The 15,218-nt window shown below is 55.0% G+C and overlaps 7 protein-coding genes across 7 annotated transcripts; 4 read left to right on the top strand and 3 right to left on the bottom strand.

The window, feature by feature from the left end:
• Positions 1-377: 377 nt before the first annotated feature.
• Positions 378-2,377, bottom strand: J3D65DRAFT_63005 (uncharacterized protein). The gene has a single exon (XM_066800793.1). The coding sequence runs from the start codon at positions 2,269-2,271 to the stop codon at positions 505-507; it is 1,767 nt and encodes a 588-aa protein (XP_066652385.1). The 5' UTR covers positions 2,272-2,377; the 3' UTR covers positions 378-504.
• A 301-nt stretch (positions 2,378-2,678) lies between these two features.
• Positions 2,679-5,549, top strand: J3D65DRAFT_633990 (uncharacterized protein). Its single transcript, XM_066801182.1, has 3 exons — positions 2,679-2,984; positions 3,188-4,758; positions 4,814-5,549. Exons 1-3 carry the CDS (start codon positions 2,963-2,965, stop codon positions 5,099-5,101), a joined length of 1,881 nt encoding a protein of 626 aa, XP_066652386.1. The 5' UTR covers positions 2,679-2,962; the 3' UTR covers positions 5,102-5,549.
• Positions 5,462-6,264, bottom strand: J3D65DRAFT_543003 (DOPA-like domain-containing protein; the record flags this gene model as incomplete). The annotated part of the gene is made up of 3 exons (XM_066796724.1): positions 5,462-5,718; positions 5,791-5,981; positions 6,194-6,264. Coding segments are annotated over 3 exons (519 nt in total), but the record flags the coding sequence as incomplete, so codon positions are not given.
• Positions 6,265-7,719: 1,455 nt separating this feature from the next.
• J3D65DRAFT_63050 (uncharacterized protein) lies at positions 7,720-8,690 on the top strand. The gene is made up of 2 exons (XM_066800838.1): positions 7,720-8,345; positions 8,397-8,690. The coding sequence occupies exons 1-2, from the start codon at positions 7,874-7,876 to the stop codon at positions 8,543-8,545; spliced, it is 621 nt and encodes a 206-aa protein (XP_066652388.1). The 5' UTR covers positions 7,720-7,873; the 3' UTR covers positions 8,546-8,690.
• Positions 8,504-9,597, bottom strand: J3D65DRAFT_63017 (thioredoxin-like protein). The gene is made up of 3 exons (XM_066800804.1): positions 9,364-9,597; positions 8,690-9,300; positions 8,504-8,607 (listed from the first exon to the last, which is right to left on the bottom strand). The coding sequence occupies exons 1-2, from the start codon at positions 9,405-9,407 to the stop codon at positions 8,706-8,708; spliced, it is 639 nt and encodes a 212-aa protein (XP_066652389.1). The 5' UTR covers positions 9,408-9,597; the 3' UTR covers positions 8,504-8,607; positions 8,690-8,705.
• A 572-nt stretch (positions 9,598-10,169) lies between these two features.
• Positions 10,170-11,286, top strand: J3D65DRAFT_634004 (Frag1/DRAM/Sfk1). The gene is made up of 3 exons (XM_066801183.1): positions 10,170-10,748; positions 10,802-10,960; positions 11,016-11,286. The coding sequence occupies exons 1-3, from the start codon at positions 10,246-10,248 to the stop codon at positions 11,086-11,088; spliced, it is 735 nt and encodes a 244-aa protein (XP_066652390.1). The 5' UTR covers positions 10,170-10,245; the 3' UTR covers positions 11,089-11,286.
• Positions 11,287-11,742: 456 nt separating this feature from the next.
• Positions 11,743-15,214, top strand: J3D65DRAFT_634011 (magnesium transporter ALR2). Its single transcript, XM_066801184.1, has 4 exons — positions 11,743-12,456; positions 12,511-14,511; positions 14,568-14,822; positions 14,993-15,214. The coding sequence occupies exons 1-4, from the start codon at positions 12,092-12,094 to the stop codon at positions 15,009-15,011; spliced, it is 2,640 nt and encodes an 879-aa protein (XP_066652391.1). The 5' UTR covers positions 11,743-12,091; the 3' UTR covers positions 15,012-15,214.
• The last annotated feature ends 4 nt before the right edge of the window (positions 15,215-15,218 follow it).

Consider the following 15,218-nt stretch of genomic DNA (forward strand, 5'->3'; position numbering starts at 1 on the left):
TCTCCACTGCTCGCCGTAAGGCCGCTTCCTCGTGCATCCTTCAATCTCCGACTCGACGGGCTCCTCCTGCTCCTCCTGCACTCGCTGTCATCGCAGTGCAGGAGACTTTTGTGGGTGTTTGCTTTCTCGTTTCAGCTGCCTAGTCTGCCGCCCAGGACTACCGGCTCTGGTTGCCAAAAATCGACGAAGCGCGGGATTAAAATGAGTAAATGGAAAAAGATGTCGTTGAACTTCGTAACGGCGTAACATCTCAATAAGTCATGAATTACAGTACGGGGAAATGTTGATCAGGAAAGGTTTTGGAAAGGAGTGGAGGAGAAGGGAAGACAAAGGAAAGTACAAGCTGTGAATTGATCAAATGAGGGAATGCTCAAGAAAATGGGGATGAAAGAGTCGATGGTTCGTGGAGGAGAGATGGGCAGATCAGAAGACCACCAGTATCGCTTCTCTCGGACTTGGTGCATCTGAACCACGACCTTCCGGATCTCCAAAGCGTCTTTCAACTCAAAAAGCTGAACCCGCCTTCCAAGGGCTTCGCGGGCTCTTGGGCACAATCGCCTTCAAAACCCGGCGCGTCGTTGCCGCCGCAGCCTCAGCCTGCATGGCGCCAGCTGCTCTGCGAGAATTGGATCGCCCCGGCCGCATTGGCTCCACGTACGACGCGTCGTCGTCAAAGGGGTTCTCGCCCGGCGGCAAACGCGGCGTGGCCGCCACGACGAAGCCGTCATCAAAGTCACCCAGCACTTCCGGCCGGTCCAGGTCGAACGGATCACTCTTGCGGCGCCGGGATTGCGAGCGCTGTCCGAGGTACGAGTTGCGTCTGCTGCTAGCCCGAGAGCTCTTGGGGCTTGCGCCTCGGAATTGAGGTCGTCCACGGGTTTCTTCGGTGTTGTTCGGAACGCCTCGGTGTGGCCGCGAGTAGATTGAGCTGCTTGGGAGGGGAATCACAGGTGGACGATTGTTCGAGTCGTAGCTGTCGGTGCGGGAAGGAGGCAGGATCAAGATGCTGGCAGGCCGATTCTCCCGTTCGTCCACCGAGGGAGCTGGACTGTTGGCGAGCTGCGTCAAAGGAGAGTACTTGCGAGCAATTTTAAGCGGCGCCACTTCGGCAGAGCGATGGGCTGGAGACGTGTAGCCTGAGTCGCGAGACGAGTGCTCGGGACTCTTTTGCTTTGACTTTGATGGCAGTCCCTCTCCTGCAAAAATCGCTTTTTCCTTGATGGGCCTGATTAGGTCGGCAGCAATGCTCCTGCCACCAGCTTTTGAACGGTTTATGGGATCCATGAATCGGTCGACCGAAACGAGTTTGCGGAGTCCCTGGGATATTTCCACGCCGTCGGGAGGGTCAAGGAACGGATTTTCAAAGTCACTCCGATCAGCAAAGGCTGCCGCAATTGTTGGGCGACTGGGAAGGGTAGGAGCAGCATTGTCAGGTCTACTCGGTAGGGTCACGTCGCCCATGTTTGCGATGCGGATGGAGACGCGGTTCGAGTCGGCAAACGGATCCAAAGAAGCAACAGGAATCTCGGGCGGGAGAGCTGACTGGAATGAGCGTGTGCTGTCAATGGATGGAAGACGTTCGCGGCCAATGCGCCTCTTGAAGCTGTCTGTAACCTCTTGGACGCTCTTCAAAAGAGGCGCACTGGTCGATCTGTTGTGTCCCGGTGGTTGATTAGATCCAGCGGACGAACGGGCCTGGCTCCCACGATTCGCACGATTTGCACGAAACGGGCGGTTGGTGTTGAGAAAGGGGAACGGCGAGCTGATGCTGGGCGGGTGTTCGCGGAGACCAGAACTGGCATTGAAGCCAAACCGTGACCCGCCAGTCTTTTTATCGGATAGCTTTTCAGTGATTTCGTAAACGCGATTGCGTTCTCTCGTCTTTCTCACACACCAGAGAAGCAGCAGGCCAGCCAGAATGACACCAACAAAGGACCCAAGAACGACACCGGCCACTGCCCCAGGAGAAAGACTACGACCAGCGTCATTTTGCGCAGTAGCGGTGGGAATCGCCGAAAGAGTAGTAGAAGCTACATATTGTAAGCCAATGGACTCTATACGGCATATCTGAGCGTACCCGAAAAGGCTGCAGTAGTGGAAAGGTCGCCAGTAGAGGTCACAGTCTGGGAAAACATTAGCCAAACCAAGGGAATCCAAAAATGGCCCAAAGCAACTTACACTTCCACCAGCTGTGATGGTCGTGGTAACTCTCGGGACTCTGGTACAACGCTTCCCGTTGACCGTGGTAAAAGGACTGGGAGGAGTGGCCATCCATGCAGGTTCAAGATGCAAGCAGCTTGAAGACAGCTGTGGACATGGCGCGCAACAGGGAAAACGGAGACCAACGCGTCAGCGCGGGGGACGAGGAAGAGGGATTATAGGAGGTCTCGGTGGCTCATGGGGAAAACACAGCACGATGGAAAAGGGTGGGAAAAGATCATGCTCGCATGGTTTCAGGGTACCGCGTCGAGGAGCGACTTGGCTATAAGCGCCGCAGGCTGTGTATCGTCAGGCGGACCAAGGCTCGTCCGGCGCTGATGCGACAAGTTGGGGCGCGTCTGGGCCATGGGTGAGGGTCGAGGCATGAGATGGGGGTGGATGGTTGTGGAGAAGGACGGGAGGTGTCGTGGGTGGTGGTTCTGCTGAGGTGGTCAGGCAAGCAGAGCAACGGGCGCACCCGCTGCAGGCGACGACATGGACCAGCAGCATCGCATTCCATCGAACCTTAATCCATCCATCCATCAATCTGTCTGACCAACTATCCCATCTCTGCTACAGCATCTGGACTGGGCAGGCCTGCAGCTCTCCCGCGACGCACCGCAGCGGACGGGAACAAGCAAATCATCCGGGCTGCTGCTTGTGCGTGGACTGTGCCGCACCTCTGGACACTCAATGCCGCCCACGTCTCGTGTGAAACCTCGCAACATCCTCTCCTCCCGACCTCCCTTGGCCTCGACCAGCCATGTTTGCCTTTGGTTCCAGCTGTAAGTCATCCCCTCCTCAGCCACACCTCCCGGCTCTGCTTCACCCTCGACGCGCCCCCGGCTCGCTCTCGACGCCTCCAAGCCCCGTCACCTTTGCCATCTCGCGCCACAGCTTTGGTTCCAGTTCCCCTGTGGCCCTTTTTCACGTGACCCGTGTTTTCAACTCTCCGGCTATGCCTCGAAGCTAACATCATCGGCTGCAGCCTCACTCATTGCGGGAAGACATGATCCCGACAAAGAGCGGGCCGATCCTGGCCAGCCCACGCCCGTGAGGTTTCCACGCCTCAACCCTGAAAATCAACCAACGCCCAAACCATGGACGTCACCGGCCGACGCTCCAGACTTGTTTCGCCAATTCACGCACATCAGAAGGCCCGTCGATATCACAGCTAACCTCTTTACTTCAATGAACATTGAGCTCAACCAAGTCCACGGAGTAACCGACATTGTCACCGCCCTGCCAGACGATGCTTCCTCCTACCTCCCACCAGAGTCATGGAAGAATCTCGACGCAGCAGGCGACGCTTCTCAGGACCATCGTCTCCCAAAGCGTCTTCTCTGCAATGGCAGAGAGTATCCAGGCCGTGAAGAGTTCACCATACGTCTTAAGGAGATTATGAATGACAACTATCATGCATTTAGCGCTCTCACGAGAACTCAAATCCCAGAAAAGAAGCCACCTCGTCTGGCCCATTTTCGAAGGTTTTGGGAGGGCCTGGACAACATGGCCTACTACTGGGACACGAGTCGAGACGTATATGTACCATTGCACGAGCAAGAGGAGGATGCCGATGACCAAGATGGTCCAGTACAAACAGAAACGCCCAGCAAGGACGGAAAAGCGAGTGAAAAGGTCAAACCCGCTGGAGAAAACGAAACCGCAGCGGAAGAGGACGCGGGTCACACCAACAACTCGGAACCGCGAAAAAAGGCCAAAACGCAGGATTCCGACGGCAAAACAGACTCGCCACGGCCAGGCCAGGCGCAGCCAGCGAAGCTTAGTCCGCCAAAACCAACCCGCGTTACCGAAGTGCGGGCCAAGTTGGTCAACGGAAAATGGGTCGAGACCAAGTCTACGGCACCGAAGACCAAATACAAGGGCATGCGTATCGGCAACGGCCGCGGCATGCCAGAAGGCTATCGCACCGACACTGTGCGCGGCTTCATCGAGCCGCTCTCGTGGCAGTACGGACTGGCGCTTGGCCCGCACCGGCGGCCGCCGGCGCTGCAGATCCACAAGCTGCGGGTTCCCGTGAGGGTCAGCTCGGCCGTGTGGAAGAGCAGTACGGACCGCCTCAAGGCTCGGCAGGGCATCGTGCAGGGCCCCGTGGCGGGCATCCGCTGCGCAGACTTTGTCGAGTTCTCCGAAGACATCGCGTCGACAGCCGGCCAGCGCGAAGCGCTGCTAGACGTCATTCGCGAGATTGGCAGCATCTTGTGCATTGCGCAGGAGCGCGCGCGCGAGGGCAAGTCAGAGCGCAAGCCTGGCGAGGGCATGTGGTGGACGACGGCGCCGCGCTGGGGAGGCGGGCCTGGCGGCGAGGTGGGCGAGGGCCGCGGTGACAGCGATGGCCCGCTGGAGAAGGCCAAGGAGGAGAAGGAAGAGCGGTCGAGTAGTAGAGGCTCATCATCGTCGTCGACGAGCCGGCGAGTGGCGGCCAAGAAGAAAACGGCGGCCGAGGCGTGGGCTGACTTGAAGCCGGGCGTGGGATATTGGGACCCCAAGGTCGAGTATGAGGCCGTCGGCAAGGACAGGAGAAGCGAGTGGGACGATGTGAGTGCCGCCTACCAATACACCTCTCGAATCATCAACTAACGACATCTCCTAGGTCTTCTCCTTCTCCTCTCTTAACCACCACGTGGCCCTGCTTCACCTCCACGTCCACCCGGCGTACCTCGACTTCCTCCAGACGGGCGAACTGCCATCGCCTCCGCCCGCCGACCCCTCATGGTCCCGCCCCGTGCTGCGCCGCTCGCGATGGTACGACTTTTTCAGTGTCGACGACCGCGTCGAGCTGTTCTGCGGCTTGTGGGGCTTGTTTGGGTGGCTGGTTCGGACGCAGCCGCCGCAGCAGCAGGACGGCGACGGAGACGTCGAAATGAAGGACGCTACGTAAGCGAGTGCGTGTGTGAGCAGATAGATGAGGTGTCGGCATCGCACTCGCGAGCTTTATTTTTCTCGGGACGAAGCATTTGCGTCGTTTGCATTTGCAGCAGCAGCATCGTTTTGATCATCAGCGTTTGGCATCAGGTTGCAGCGAGCCAATTGAGCATGCAGTCAAGATTTCATCATTCTTTGGAAAAGGCACAGAACACTGCCCTGTGTAGAATAGGCACTTCACAAAAATGGGACATCGACAGGGAGGGGATGCAGAAAGAAAAGGTTGACTAACTACACTATGCAAGCACTCCAACGCCCCCACCTAAATCTTGCCCTCGCCATTCTTCTCCTTCTGCTCCTCTTCCCTCCTCCGCCTCTTCTCTTCCTCGAGCCGCCGAAACAACCCCACGTTCAGCGGCATCGGCTCGCCAAGCCACGTCGCGCGCTGCGTGTGGTCGCGCAGGTCGTCTCCCGTGTTGGGATGCACGAGCACCGACAGCGGGCCGCGGTGGATCACCAGCCACGCGATGAAGGCGCCAAACTGCGCCGGCGTGAACAGATTGACTTCGAACATGCCGACGACGTGCGGGCCGATGGGCCGCGGGAAGAGCGCGTAGGTGCGCAGTTCGGGGACTGCCAGGCGTTAGAGGGGGGTCTTGGTCTTGCTTTGAGAATGGATGTGGAGAAGGGGGGGAAGTGACGCACATTCCCGTCGCACGCGCTCCCAGAGGCGCGTCGCGTACTCGACTTGCGCGGCGTCCGTTTGGTAGAAGTAGATGTGCGCGTCGAAGCCGCCGCGCGGGCCGTTGTCGATGGGCTCGGTGAAGGCGTCGTAGGCGCTGCTGAGTGCTGCGGCCGGTGGGTTGACGTATGACTTGCCATCGGCATTGCGCTCGCTGCGTGTTTATTGTGAGCACGTGGTTGGTTGAAATGCAGGAAAGCGAGAAGTGGTGGCTTGGTTCGAGGGCATGATGGGATGAGGAAGGGACGGGAAATGGGCTCTTGCTTGCAGGAAGGCTGGAGATTGGAATAGTGCTATGGGTGGATTTTGGCTTTCCGACGAAAGACAGATAAGAGGAAAGCAAGAGAGAATGAGAAGACGACGTACTCGGACAACGGTGGCAACCCCTCGTACCCCTCGAGAGGATCCGGATAAGTGTACAACGACGGGTCGGCCATTTCTTTCCAATTCTTTTCGGTGCAGGACAAAAGATTCCAATCCCAATCTCTTTTCAAGCAGGTTTTGTTGTAGAGTAGTTTCGTAGAAATCAAAAAGATGACCCGGAAAGGCAGAAGAGCTCGACTGCTAGAAATAGTTGAGTGCCAGTAGGATTCTTGGTTTCAATCTTGCGAAACGATGAACCGGATGCTGGAGAGTTGGATTGTAGTTCAGTGACAGAATATAAAGCAGATAGGCAGTAGGTAGGTCTGTAGGTCCGGCAGCACGTCAGGCTTGCTTACCTGATGCAATGCAGGAGATAGACGGGGCGTTCCCGAAGCAGAACTGGGCTCTCCAAGAATGAATGTATTTGTCAGGCGTATTCGTATATTTTAGTGTAGTCAAGTAGCCGTACGGAGTAAGGACTCGCAACTGGTTGTGCCTGTAAGCACGCTTTTCAGAATGTAGTTGATGCTTGTTGTGTCTATGCCGGGTCAATGTGGGGGAAATGTATCGAGGTGGCTCGGGTTCGGGTGTTTTTCTACAAACGCGACTGCGTCCGATGATTGTAGACCTGAAGACCGAAAGTTCTTTGCGCCTGAAGCTTGTTCCTTACAAAGCGCTCCATTCTCTTTTCTTCTGGCATAGGCCAACCGACCGACAGGACAGGGAAGCCAGGTTACGCTGGGAACATTTTCTATCGCCTGCGAGCATTCAGTCAGCCACGCGCAATGGCCGCGCCCGAATTCCGCCGCGGAATGATTCCCGTCCAATCCCCTCCCACCCATCACGTCATTCTGGACTGCATCGCGCCGGGCAGCGCATCCATCACGGCTCCAGCTGAGACCACGAAGAACCACAATCGAGAGAGTGGCAGCTACGCGAGTAAGAAATGCGAAAGAAAAATATGCTTTTCGCTAAAACCGGGCCTGCCGACCAAGTCACCTAAGCTTGAGCTTAATTGCACGGAGAGCCGCTTGGCGAAAAGCTGCCGCGCATCGAAGGCGACGGGAGATAAGATGGCAAAGGCTGGCTGGCTTACAAGCTGAGAACATATACGTGCGAGAAGTGAGGCAGAGACAGAGCTGACAGGCTGATCCTGATGTTGTGGACTATCACACCACCATGGCAATTGAGCGCCACTCGTTCACCTCTCGTGCCACCACCATCAGAACGATTCGACTGATCGTTTCCTCCGTCTGACACCCGCCAAGCGCTTTCCCCATCCCCGCACTCATGCGCTCCGCTTCCGCCCACCGCACAGAGCGCAATGCCCAGCCCTGGGCCGCGGCGTCGCCAAGGGCTCCGCCGAGACGTCATGGGCAATGGGCTCAAGGTATATCCAACCAGCACTGAGCAAAAGCAGCAGCGAGAAGAGGCCCCAGATTAAATTGATTCCGCCATTCCTGTTCGGCGAAGGCGCCGAGCGGCAGCAGGAGGGTAACAAGCAGTGGTAATTTTGGCTTGTCTAGTGCGTGGTGGGGTTCTGGGTGTCCCAGTTTGGTCGCTTTGCTTGTCGATGCTTTGACCTCCCTTGTGGTTGCTTGGTCTCTGTGGATGATGAGATGGGCTGCAGCTCGAGCTCGCTCCCCTGTCTGCTAAGACGCCGGTTGATGCGAGCGAGGCCGCATGTTGAGTTGGACCCAAGACTGGCCAAGCGCGGCCGAGCTGCGCACAGTCACGCTGCCGACAGGGGAGGCTGCGAAGCTGGCGGGTACAAAGTTGAGAGTGGAGCCATCGATGTCTTGGAAGATTTCGGCTTTCCGTTCCCCGCCTGCTCGCCTGTTCATACTCCTTGTCCTCGTGCTAGAACAAAGACACAAGAGCTGTCGTCAAGTTTCTTTCAAAACAGGGTCGTCATCAATCGTCCATCAACACTGTTGGGATATATCGTTGCTTTGCAACCGCCGACTTTCGTCTTCCTCGAACCTCTTACTGTCGGAGGCCGCGACCATAATCATCATGGATGTCGTCCAGCTCGTTAAGCGTGCCGGTGGTGGCAGCAGCGGAGGAGAGGATCAGTCGCACCGCTTCGTGGATCACCCATCCCTTGGACATGAGCTTGGCGTAATGTTTGGGGGCATGGCCGCAATGGTTCTGAGTAAGTGGGCTTCGCAGACTGATCCAGACAGCGACTGATGCTTTCGCATAGGTATGGGTCTCTTCTGGATTTGGTGGGGAATCAACCTTAAGCGCGAGAAGAAGCTAGAGGCCAAGAGAATCGAGGGCTTGAGACAGAGGGGCATACTGAAAGAGCAGCTACCTCAGTCGTCGGACGAAGAACCCCACAAGACTGGATAGAGGAATTGGATGCTGCGGCAAGAGTTGGGAATGTGTCTGTATTTGGACCTTTGATGAGGTCACTGATTTGATGTCAATTCAAATATAATTTCAAGACTGCAATATATCTTTTCCATCGTCATCACCTCTCGTGTTGAGACTGACCTCTTTCGCGCATCAACTACTCCTTGGTTTCTTTGAACAGCTCGAGAAACGCATCGGCCTCCTGAGCACCACCCACAACATACTTCTGGTTGATTGTGAAGTTTGGCACGCCAGAAATGCCTCGCAACTGCGCCTGTCTGACCTCATGGTCAACCTCTTTGCCGCCCTTGTCACTGCTCAACCAGTCCTTGACTTCAGCCTCATCGAGCCCGGCCTTCACAGCCGCCTCTTGCAACACTGCATGGCTGGTGATATCCTTTTCGTTTTCAAAGTACGCCGCGAAGAGCTCTTCGACGACCCTGGTCTGCGTATTTCCGCCCTTCTGCTTCCCGAGCTCTATCAACCGGTGCGAGTCGCGAGTGTTGCCCGTCTTGCCTCCCCACTTGAAGTTGATGCCATCCAGCTTTCCCGTCTGCGTCATACGGTCGAGCAGAGCCTCGGCCTGTCCGGAAAATTTGCGCTGGTAGCGTTCGAACTTGTTTTCACCCTCTTTCGGGGCCGTGGGGTCGAGGTAGTACGGCTTCCATGTGATGGAGAATGTGTCCGTTGGGTTTTGCAATTGATGCTGAGAAATGGCTTTGGAGAGGCGACGGTGGCCCACGTAACACCATCTGGGGCAGTTTTAGTAACTGAAGTGCGCGCAATACGGGACGAGAGCTCTGCTGGGGACATACGGGCACACTGTGTCGGAGACAATGTCGATTTTGAAGTGTGTCATTGCGCGTCTGAGAGCCACTTTGAACAATTTTATTAGACACTGGCGTCCTTATTCGGTCCCTTTCGTTTGAGTAGACGAGCGCGAAGAGGTAGAGGGTGTTAGGAGCTTTGGAAGCTCTAGGAAGCTGTTGTAGCATGCCGTCGATTACCAATCAATCTTCGGAAGTTGCCCCCGTTGAGATCCGGTCGCTCCCATGACAAAGCTGAGCTTCGAGACGGCGGAAGGATACCGACATGGCGAGAGATAGAGAGAGTAGCGCTTCGGAGCCGTCGCTGGAGAGAATGAAGCTGATGATCAAGTCGGGATGACCAGAAGTCGCATTGCATAGCTCTGGGGGACGTGCAAAGCTAGGGACCGGGGAAATGTCGTGGCCGGCCATGCTCAGCGAGTCCCTTGGAGGTTCAGTGGTGGCACACACAAAACAGCTAGCAGGCAGATGTGGAGCGTCACCCGCCTAGAAAAGCTGCAAACAAGAAGCACTGACACTAAATCGAGTCAGAGGATCGAGAAGCGTTCAGACATCTGTAAGACAAGGAGCATTCAACTACAACTACTGTCATCCGCAATACAGTAAGCCTCCAAATAACCTTCCTCAGTATAACAACTCCATGCTGGGAATCGGCTTTGCATGGTTCCTCAATTGTTGCTTGATGGGAATGGTGCCGTTGTTTCTGCTGATGACGCAGCCGGTAGCGAATGCCGGCATCCGATCGCCATGCAGGTTTCGTGTGCCTTGCTCACTTGTCGGTTTCTTAACATCGAATTCTCGCCTGTGCCACTCAAAAGCCCATCTTTGACTCGTTTCCCTTGCATTTGCGGTCCGTCCTTCTCATTCACGATGCGTATTCCTCTCCATCGCTTGTGGCTCCTGCCTCTGATTTCCGGCATTGCCTGGTTCATCACGCTTTTATCGTTGCTGTTAAGATGGGTTGCAAGAGGGACCCCAAGATATCCCGGTCAGAGCAATCCCTACGTTGCCTTCATATCAGATATCGCCGCGTTCGAAATGAAGCCCACATTTCTTGTCGGCGCCTGCATCACGGCAGTCGCCTTCATTGGAACAGTGTGTGCCGTCCACTTTGCACGCTATGATCACCGCATGTACGGCATCGACGATTTCTGGTACAAAAAGTGGTCTTCGGCGCTTGCCATGGTTTCCGGAGTAATCGCCGGACTTGGTTTGATCTTATTGGCCATCATGGACACCTTTCGATTTCACGAGGAGCATCGGGTCTTATTGTTTGTGTGTTTTTCGGGACTGGCGCTATCGTCTCTATCCACGACGTTGGTGTACTTTGACCAGACGAAAAAGCCTTCTCCTTTCCGCCTGCTGCGGCTCTAGTACGTGCATTCCCGGCCCTGGTAAAATGATCGTACCTGCTGACCATATACAGCTGCTCTGCAAGTGCCACCATAGTGGTTATAGAGGTGGTTCTGGGCGTCGCGTTCACAATACTGATGTACATGTCGTTCTGGAGGACTGCCGGTGTTCTCGAATGGGTCATGGCCTTCACTGGCTGCTTTTACATGCTAGCTTTTGTCGGATTTGTTGCGTAAGTTGGACTGACCACGGGGTCTTGCGGGGTGAAAGCTGCTGACATGATTAAGGGTGCCACCGGAGGGGATCGATGCTAGGGAGCATGATCCCCTACTGCAAGAGCCAGCAGGCAGCTCTGTATAGAGCGGTTTCTGCTATGAAGGCCGTGGAATTCAAGAAAGCGAAGCTAACCTCGAAATGGGAGCGTTTGGATTACGGACCGTCAGAGTTGCTGTCATATATCAGCACATAAAAGTCTAAATCCTGCGAGAGAAAATCATTAGATAATGGACTGGGATAGATTCTGCTACGCAAAAAATGTTTTGTTTTCGATCGAGTGGCTGTTTTGGTGAAGAAAGACTCCTGTCCAGGGTCGCGCCACAGTGTTAATAGTTGGCATTTAGATACCCGTCCTGAGCTGAAGCTGTGGATTTTTATCCAGACATTGTGACCGGCACACCGGTCTTGCGCTAGGACGGTGATTGACAAAGAGGCAAGCCTTCCCAAAAACGGATGAAGCATCGACGAGCCCACAAAGCGGTGATGTGACGAGTGGGGGGATCACGCGGTGGATTGGTCGACGATGTTAAAAGTGAAGAGTCGGCTCCTCAAGACGAGCGCCAGATGACGCAACGAAGAAGGCGGTCCTGGAGAATCTAGCCCGTAAGAGTTTGACGCAGGCGTGTGGGGCGTAGTGTGCCACCTGTGACCTGGGAGACGGAAAGGGAAACGAGGCACGCGAACCAGCAGAAAGCCGGCCCCCCACCTGTGAGCGAGCGAGGGCAGGGAGACGGGTGAAGCTTCAGAAGATACATTAGACATTATATTGGTCGGTGGGTGGAGGGGGAACCTAGGAGCTACCGTATCCGACGCAAATCCCCCGGCGCACCGGTGATCCTGGCAGTTTGGACGCAGAGCTCGAGCCAGAAACCTACGTCAACCAGGACAGGCTCAGGCTCAGGCTAGGCTTGACCATCGACTCTCCACTCTCTCCAGCCCGCCTGTTTCTTGCAACTGCAACACCAAACTCCCTATGCTTCCACCCCGTTCTCCCCATTCCCACTCCTTCTCATCTGGCAGCGCTGCCCCCCCGCTGCCTGTTCTGGCCCCTCGCCGCACCTGCGCTCCTTGACGCCCGCAACTCCCAATGGCGTCCAACGACCGATCTGGCGAATCCTCCTCGGCTTCAACGGTGCCCGCCACGTCAAACCATCCGCAGCCAGCGATACATGTCGCCCAGCCATCCTCCGAAACAGCTCCACAATCGTCTCGCGACGCTTCTACGCCAACTGCTACCAAGAAGAAGCGACACCGCGGCGGCAAGAAAAGAAGGAGACGCCAGTCTTTTGCTGCGCCGCAGTCCGACCACGATGCCCATTCCGATGCGCATGAGGCTGAAAGACCGTCTCTGGCAGAAGTAAACAGACAAAAGGCAGCGACCAACAGCTTCTATCGCCTGGGCCAAAACAGGAGCAACACGAGCCTGGAGAGCGAGGCATTACTGGATCATCGGTGAGTACTCCGCGCCTGCCTTTGGCTCTGTCTTTCTTCATCTAACTTTCTCAGCGACCAAGGACCACTCCCAGTCCGACGCTCGAGCACCATGCAGGCCAACTTTTACAGCCCTCGGGCCACTCTGCCCTTCAATCGCAGTTCTCCAGTCAACCGACAATCCCAAGCTTATCCCTTCCCTGTTCGACGGACGGATACTAGTAGATCCAAGCAATCTTGGACTGGAAGAGCCCTTGAAGAGGACCCCGAAGAAGACAGTGTGGACGATCGCACTCCTTTGATCAGGAGAAACAGTCCAAAATTCAACACCAATGGCTTTGGCGGCATCATAGGCTCGTCTCCAGGACTACGCTTCAGCGAACGAGCGCGGAGAAAGTCTACAACGTCTCGAGAATCCGACTCGACCAGGAAGCGGCCTGGCTCAAGGCCTGGTCCAAACCAGCACAGACTGCTCCCTGGCGACGATTATGACATTAATAACCCTCCATCAGTACCCACGAGCCCTAATTTGGAACCGGATCTGGGCTTTGACGATGTCATGCTCACCGGCGACCTTGATAGACAGAGATCTCGAGACTCGGATCATCGACCTAATCGCGACATTCTAATCGACATTGACGAAGATGACGCCAACCATTGTTACCACTCTGACCACTCGCAAACAGACGCTCATCGCCCCTCTGCCGAACACCCAGCCGAGAAGGACGTGTGCTTTCCAGCAGACCTCATGTCTGAATTCGGCCGGGAGGAGTATGCCCATTACACAGAGGGTGCTGCGAGAACTCGTCGAAAGAGAAAGAAGCCATGGCCAAACCTCAACGTGCTCGAGGAATGGGCTGCAGAGGAGAAGGAGCAACGGAGCATTGACGGCATCCGTGCACGCAAGGTCAATGAACCATTGTTGGTTGATGGCAGGCTTAGGCCACAGAAAAGAGTGTGGCACCGTGAAGATGACGATGCGCCTTTCAGGTTCACCTACTTCAACGAAGAGTTTCAAAGCACGCTCCACAGTCATACTCTGTCAGAATTGCTCCAGGAAGGACAAACTTTTCGCGACTTGTTTATTCCCGAGCCTCCAGTCCTTTCCGATGACAGCTCCTCCGAGTACGAACCAGAACCTCTCTCAAAGGTACCTTCACAGGTAATGAGTGGTGACAAGAGGTTACAATCTCCTGGTGGCGAGTCCATCCGGAGGCAAAGTTCCAGACTCAGCAACCACAAGCCTCACTTGTCAGGGGACCAAACAGGCCAGACCACGCCAAACCATTCCATAACCCCACGACAAAAGGAAAAACGATATGGAGCACGCCCGGTGTTTTGGCTCGACGTCATGTCACCAACGGAGGCTGAAATGAAGGCTCTGACTCGGACATTTGGCATCCATCCGCTGACACACGAGGACATCATGATGCAAGAAGCTCGCGAAAAAGTTGAACTTTTTCACAATTACTACTTTGTCAACTACCGAACTTTTGAACAAGACAGCAACAGCGAGGACTTTATGGAGCCCATGAACATCTATTTCATCATCTTCCGCGAAGGAGTGATTAGTGTTCATTTTTCGATGACGCCTCATATGGCCAATGTGCGGCGTCGAATTCGCCAGCTGAGCGACTATCTCATACTCAGCTCGGACTGGATTGCGTATGCCATCATCGACGACATTACAGACGCATACGCTCCTCTTATTCAAAGCATCGAGGATGAAGTTGACGAGATTGACGATGCAATCCTCCGACTACACAATCCAGAGGAAACCACATTGAACAAGCCAAAGGGCATCAAGTCCAAGGAGGACATGGAGAAGAAGTCTGAAGTAGGCGACATTTCTACAGGAAATTCGGGCGGGAACATGCTACGGAGAGTCGGAGAGACGAGAAAAAAGGTCATGGCACTGTACCGGCTCTTGGGCAACAAAGCCGACGTCATCAAAGGCTTCGCAAAAAGATGCAACGAGCAGTGGGAGGTGGCGCCCAAGACTGAGATTGGGCTCTACCTGGGCGATATCCAGGATCACATTGTGACCATGACGGGCAACTTGAGCCATTACGAAAGGTCAGTATCACCATGGCCGTCTTACCAGCAGTACTCAACTGACTCGTCGTGTCCAGCCTTCTTTCCCGCGCCCATGGAAACTATCTGGCTCAGATCAACATCCGCATGAATGAGCGCGCCGAACAAACCAACGATGTGTTGGGCAAATTGACTGTCCTCGGTACGATTGTGCTGCCCATGAATATCGTCACGGGCATGTGGGGCATGAACGTGCTCGTACCCGGCCAAGATATCGACAGTCTCTGGTGGTTCTGGGGAATCACGGCATTCCTAGTGCTCTTTGGAGTGTCGTGCTTCTTCATCTGCAAAAGGTACCTGAACATGGTCTTCCTGTAGCGCGTTGTGTCTTAAGATACCCCCACCTCGCGATGCTTGCCATTTACTGCGGAATTATTATCTTTTCATGACGGCGTGGTGGGTAGATCTTGATTATGCGTGCACATTGTCCGGCTTCACTCTGATGCAGACTAATATCTCTTAGGTACTACAAAATTGTCTAACTCGAGCATAAGTAATAGACGGCAAGGTTTGCAAAAAGCAGGAGTTGGTGGTTCGGTGGCTGGGTCGCAGACGCATACGGTTGGAAACCTGGTAGATTTGGATTCATGGGGTGCGGCCTAGGTATGCCGAGTTGTCATGTCATTCTAGAAGAATAGAACGCGTAAAGCGGGGTTGAGAAGCAATTGAAAGTGGCATCATCATAATCA

Source organism: Phyllosticta citribraziliensis, assembly GCF_038025025.1.
Source record: "Phyllosticta citribraziliensis strain CPC 17464 chromosome Unknown J3D65scaffold_10, whole genome shotgun sequence".
Lineage (NCBI taxonomy): Eukaryota > Fungi > Ascomycota > Dothideomycetes > Botryosphaeriales > Phyllostictaceae > Phyllosticta > Phyllosticta citribraziliensis.

Bases quoted from the DNA above. Each gene is read 5' to 3' on its own strand.
- J3D65DRAFT_633990 (XM_066801182.1), top strand. From the start codon at position 2,963: ATGTTTGCCTTTGGTTCCAGCT. The intron at 2,985-3,187 runs GTAAGTCATCCC...CATCGGCTGCAG, and splicing joins GTTTGCCTTTGGTTCCAGCT to CCTCACTCATTGCGGGAAGA. The intron at 4,759-4,813 runs GTGAGTGCCGCC...GACATCTCCTAG, and splicing joins GGAGAAGCGAGTGGGACGAT to GTCTTCTCCTTCTCCTCTCT.
- J3D65DRAFT_634011 (XM_066801184.1), top strand. From the start codon at position 12,092: ATGGCGTCCAACGACCGATCTGGCGAATCCTCCTCGGCTTCAACGGTG. The intron at 12,457-12,510 runs GTGAGTACTCCG...TAACTTTCTCAG, and splicing joins GAGGCATTACTGGATCATCG to CGACCAAGGACCACTCCCAG. The intron at 14,512-14,567 runs GTCAGTATCACC...CGTCGTGTCCAG, and splicing joins AACTTGAGCCATTACGAAAG to CCTTCTTTCCCGCGCCCATG.
- J3D65DRAFT_63005 (XM_066800793.1), bottom strand. From the start codon at position 2,271: ATGGCCACTCCTCCCAGTCCTTTTACCACGGTCAACGGGAAGCGTTGT.
- J3D65DRAFT_634004 (XM_066801183.1), top strand. From the start codon at position 10,246: ATGCGTATTCCTCTCCATCGCTTGTGGCTCCTGCCTCTGATTTCCGGC. The intron at 10,749-10,801 runs GTACGTGCATTC...GACCATATACAG, and splicing joins TTCCGCCTGCTGCGGCTCTA to CTGCTCTGCAAGTGCCACCA. The intron at 10,961-11,015 runs GTAAGTTGGACT...GACATGATTAAG, and splicing joins GCTTTTGTCGGATTTGTTGC to GGTGCCACCGGAGGGGATCG.
- J3D65DRAFT_63050 (XM_066800838.1), top strand. From the start codon at position 7,874: ATGTTGAGTTGGACCCAAGACTGGCCAAGCGCGGCCGAGCTGCGCACA. The intron at 8,346-8,396 runs GTAAGTGGGCTT...GCTTTCGCATAG, and splicing joins CATGGCCGCAATGGTTCTGA to GTATGGGTCTCTTCTGGATT.
- J3D65DRAFT_63017 (XM_066800804.1), bottom strand. From the start codon at position 9,407: ATGACACACTTCAAAATCGACATTGTCTCCGACACAGTGTGCCC. The intron at 9,301-9,363 runs GTATGTCCCCAG...AAACTGCCCCAG, and splicing joins GTCTCCGACACAGTGTGCCC to ATGGTGTTACGTGGGCCACC.